This window comes from Phyllostomus discolor, chromosome 13 (assembly GCF_004126475.2).
Source record: "Phyllostomus discolor isolate MPI-MPIP mPhyDis1 chromosome 13, mPhyDis1.pri.v3, whole genome shotgun sequence".
In the NCBI taxonomy this organism is placed as follows: domain Eukaryota; kingdom Metazoa; phylum Chordata; class Mammalia; order Chiroptera; family Phyllostomidae; genus Phyllostomus; species Phyllostomus discolor.
Window position 1 is genome coordinate 72,898,804 of NC_040915.2, and position 5,331 is coordinate 72,904,134.

Genomic DNA, 5,331 nt, shown 5'->3' on the forward strand with positions numbered 1-5,331 from the left:
CTAAACAACTGTGGAAATTTTTGAACTTAATATAAGAATGTTTTGAATATACTTTTAAGTTTCTGATCTTATCATTGAAGATGACCACCTACCTCCACAAAATACTTCTTCCAAGATTTGGATAGACAGTGGCTCCAAAATAGCATTTCTTAGTAACCAATATTTTTATACAGATGTCGCCATTCATCAGTGGGCTGATTGTGGCTTGTTAAAAACATAGCCAAACCCTCAGCTGAAAAGAGCTTGATACTTCAATACTGGTGTTCAGACTTTGGTGTCTTGAGTCTTTTTGCAAGGTCTGATCTCATCAAAGCCATGAGCAATGCCTCTGTGGTGAGCGAGTTTATCCTGCTGGGCATCCCTCACACAGAGGACCTGGAGACTGAGCTCTTTGTCCTGTTTTTGTTCTTCTACATCTTCACCCTTGTGGGAAACCTGCTCATCCTACTGGCAATCGTCTCCTCCACCCAACTTCACACTCCCATGTACTTCTTCTTGTGTAAACTGTCTGTGTTTGACATATTCTTCCCTTCTGTGAGTTCCCCCAAGATGCTCTTCTACCTCTCAGGGCATAGCCGAGCCATCTCCTATGCAGGTTGTGCATCCCAGCTCTTCTTCTATCATTTCCTGGGCTGTACTGAGTGTTTCTTGTACACAGTGATGGCGTATGACCGCTTTGTTGCCATATGCCACCCTCTACGCTACAAGGTCATCATGAGCCACAGAGTATGTGCCATCCTGGCCATGGGTACCTCATTTTTTGGCTGTATTCAGGCCACCTTTCTGACCACTCTCACCTTTCAGTTGCCCTACTGTGGCCCCAATGAAGTGGACTATTTCTTCTGTGACATCCCCGTGATGCTGAAGCTGGCTTGTGCAGATACCTCAGCCCTGGAGATGGTGGGGTTTATCAGTGTGGGTCTCATGCCCCTCAGCTGCTTTCTTCTCATCTGCACCTCCTACAGTCGCATTGTGTACTCTGTCCTGCAGATCCGCTCTGCAGAGGGCCGACGTCGTGCCTTCTCCACCTGCAGTGCCCACCTCACTGCCATCCTACTGTTCTACATGCCAGTGGTGCTCATCTACTTGAGGCCAACCCCAAGCCCATGGCTGGATGCAACTGTTCAGGTCCTGAATAACCTGGTCACCCCTATGCTGAATCCCTTGATCTACAGCCTCAGGAATAAGGAGGTAAAATCCTCTCTGAGGAAAGTCCTACATCAACTGGGCTGTCTTCCTGAGCAGTCATAGAGAGAGAACAGTGGCATGCACTTTAATTCTACTTTGTAGCTCATAAAATATTTTTATGTGGTTCTCACAAATACTTTTCAATTTGAGAGTGCAGGTGTTATTATAATTGTCTCCATTTCACAATGTAGGGACTAAGATTTAAAGAGGTAAAGTAACTTGTCAAAGGATGCATAAGGAGTAATGGCAGAATGAAGACCCTAGGACTGATTTCCTGATGCTGGGACCTGTGCTCTCTGGAGGCATCATTTCTCTGATGAGGGAAGAAAGGGATTTGCCACACTAGGCAGGAGGACCTGCATCTTCTACTTCTCAATCTTCATTTTCTTCACCCACCTACACCTCCTTCTCCTTTGTTTTTTCCCCTCACCGTGACACTTCTTAATCTTGCCTGCATTGATTGTCTCATCAAATGCCCGAATTGAATAAACTATTGTTGCATTGCTCCAGAGGTTGTTGAAACATGGTAGAGATGCCTCCCAATGGCTTTCAATAGCACCCTAAAAATGAAGTTGTGTGAAGAGAAGGACTTGTAGCAGGGACTGGAGGCAGGTTTCTTATGAATGAAGCAAAGATACTAGTGTACTGTTGTCACTCACAAACCCTATCTATTGGGCATTGTCCTGGAAGCAGGTTCTAGCTGTAGCAGTACAGTAGGTGAGTGAGAATGTGGAAACAGGAGCTGGCAAATTTAAGGACTGGGGTCTGATACCTTGTGACAAAATCTGGATGTGGCTTTCCATCTATCAGCATAGCCAGAGGATGTTTCTGGGTTCAAGCTGTCACTGTTTTGTGTCTATGGTTTCTCTATTTCATTTTAAGTGTTTGATATTGTTTCCCATTTCTTGTTTTTTTTTTCTGAAATAAGCTAAGGAGAAAATAATGAGCTATTTCATTGCAGTGAGCTTTATATGACTGAATGCAGTGAGAATCCTATTGCTCTTGGAACATATAGTCACTATGAAGTTTATTCCAACAGTGAATTAGAGTGGGAAGGAAACTGAGAAGAGGATGATGGAAAAGTAAGAGTCAGAGGTGGAGACCAGTTTGTGCTTCCCAGAATCAGAGAGCAACCAAGGAACCTGCCAGACCAAGCCAGTATTGCATGTCTACTTCCAGCCACTCAGCTGAGCCAGCACATGCACCTGCAGTAGGGACACACTCTCATGTCACTTCCCTTAAAGCCTAGGAGCCCTCTCCATGCTGATTCTTCTCATTTCCCAGGAAACAGGAGCTTACAGAAGAATGTGGAAATATACCTGAGATTATTTCAAATCCCTGCTGAAGCTTCTCCAAGTCCACTTGAGAATCCCTTCCCACGCCCCAATGTCCTGGAAGGAGCTGCTCAGATTGTCAGAACACAACAATATGTAAGAATGAAAGATGTGATCCAATTCTCATCCTTTTTCACTCACACAGATGTCATTTGATGCATAACTTTGTGCTGGGGGTGGGGAGGGGTAATGAAACGTTGAAGAAGACATGAGCAGCAGAATGAGTCATAGTCTGCTTAGAATAAAACCAGATATGTAACTAACATCTCATGATAAAGGTATGAAATGCAGCATAAAACATGGAGCATATTTTTCTGGGGCTGTTGAGGGACCTCAGAAAAGAGGTGTTGAGGGTTGAAGAGTTTTTTGTCTGTTTCCTCCCCATCCCCCATGAAGAATAGCTTTTACAGGGAGAAATGTTTTACAGGGAAAAGTGATGTACTTCTCAACCTTTTAGTTTTGGGCTGATGGGGATGAGACATAATGCCTCAGGTGGGCATCTCAACTATTTGTCATCTGGAAGGAAATGTTCTTAGGAAAAAAAACGGGGCATGTGTTAGGCTGGGTGGAGGAGAGCATTGAGGGAATAATTGGGATGACTGTAATAGAACAATAATAAAATATTTAACAAAATGAATTAATTTGACTTTTTTTCATAGTTCTTCCTTTCAGCTTGGGGTTTTGTTCTGAACTGGGGAAATGCCTTGCACAGAAGTACTCTGTCTATATCTCCTTAAACAAATGGACTTCTCAGCTTGTCCTAGGGTTTCTGAAAGATGCAGGAAGCTCTCCTGTCTGCATGAGTGTCTGAGCTCTTTCTACCTAACCAGGAGCCCAGAATGTCAGTTGGAGCATAGTGTTTGGAGGCTCCATTTGGGTTTGATGTTGGAATGAGAACTTTTTGTGTACTAGGTATAAAGGGACAGTATTAGAAGAATTTTTAAAACAGAACTTCAGTGGGAGTAACCCCAAACCAGGATATTTAATCTACAGGGTTGAAACTCAGACAGCAGCTCAAGGCTCAGAGCTGGGGTGGGGTGTGTGGGAGAGAACACAAATAATGAAGCAGAGATTCAACTGTGTTCTGAACAGAGTGAACTGCAGCACTGGCATTTCCTGAGGCTCTGGATTCAAATGTGGTCTAGAGGGGTACCTAATATCTGATCCAAGGCAGATCCCAATTTCTTTAAAAGGGTTCTCTGCTCTCTTCAGCACATCCTGCAATATGCCACTGTTGTCTGTCATCAGTTTCTTTCTGCCTTCCTGTATATTTGTTACATAGCCAGTGGCTGTGCTGAAGTTCACCCATGTGTTGTGTTTTACCTACATTCCCTAGAGAGAGACCCTAGGGTGAGGGCAGCTGACTTAGAAACCTGAGAGTGTTGCCAAGCTAACAGCCGCTCACCTGTACTGCAGGGGTGTGGATAGATGTCTTCCAAGGAATGTTCACAGAAGCCACCTGTTCTGCTCATTCCATGCTCTCCCTGGCACCCTCCTGATTTGTTCCAAATCAAATTAATTGAGATAAAGAAATAAATAGTCAGAATTAATGTTTTAGTCACTTGGTTTGCATTTTTTGTTGAAGAAATTAATGCCTGTGATATTACAATAAAATATTGGTGAGGAATAATCTATTATTTATCATTCCTTTATTTTATATTTCATTATATAAAAATATTGTTTTCATCCTTGCGTTGGTAATATTCTAGATGACATCAAAAAGCCATCTTTCATTGTCTAGCTTGTTGTGTTTTAAAAAATGTTTTTATTAAGTAGCACACAATTAGAAAGTAAGATTAATAAAGTTATGGTAGGTAGAAAGAACGTGGACACAGTGAGTGCTTGGGTCCCCATCCACCCAACTCCCCCACTGTAGGAGTAGCACAGTGTAAATGCCTCGGATTTCTCTGGACCCCCTGGCTGACTGCAAACCTTTCACTTTCTCTAAAAAGCATCACTCCCCTGAATTTTGTCTTATTATTTTCATGTTTTTCTCTAAGTTTTCTCCATTATATTTGTGTCCTTAAATACCACATTGGAAGTTTTTGAACTTTATATGAATTGAGTTATAGTGAAATTTGCTTTTTTTAACTTAAATGTTACTTTTTGACAGTTATGTCATTGTATACATCTGAAATTAATTCATTATTACCAAAGTGTAGCATCCCATTGTGTAAATAAACACTTATTTTCTCTTGTTGTTTTTATTCATTAATAAATATGATTTGCAGAGTATAAGAACTCCTTGTAAAGCCCCATTATATTGTTGGATTCCTCATACCTATCAGTGTGCATAGATGTCACACAAAGATGTCATCACTGGCCTTTCCTCAAGAGGTCCTCCTACTAGAGGAAAGAGAAAAGAGAAAATTTAATTTAGTTTGGATTTGCACAATGATAGACAGTGAGACAAGGGTTTCACTGTAAACAGTTTATTGGGGGATGATCCGGGGAAGCATGATAAGGGAACAGGAAAGTGGGACAGGATAGGACACCAATTAAGCAAGTGTGAAGAAGTGGCTTACCACTGTGGAGAACTGGGACTCAGTCATACCTGAAATCCTCTGAAAAATGGTGTACATAAACCTCTAGGTTGTTGCACTGGAGTGTAAAGAAAGCTGGGGTATTTTTATGCCAACTTCTGTCCCACCCTGGTAGGTGGATGTTTTGGGGACTATTAATTATCAGGCATTCCTGATCAGCTCCATATATGGTGACTGAAACATTTTCTTGGCCAGAAAGGACTCCCAGACAGAAGACATAGGGAGCTCTTGGGACATGAAGACACTTTGAAGATGACTGCTGCAGT

The 5,331-nt window shown here is 42.1% G+C and overlaps 1 protein-coding gene across 1 annotated transcript; it reads left to right on the plus strand.

Annotated features, from left to right (window-relative positions):
• Positions 1-236: 236 nt before the first annotated feature.
• LOC114510244 (olfactory receptor 149-like) lies at positions 237-1,901 on the plus strand. The gene has a single exon (XM_028528904.2). It carries the CDS (start codon positions 316-318, stop codon positions 1,249-1,251), a length of 936 nt encoding a protein of 311 aa, XP_028384705.1. The 5' UTR covers positions 237-315; the 3' UTR covers positions 1,252-1,901.
• The last annotated feature ends 3,430 nt before the right edge of the window (positions 1,902-5,331 follow it).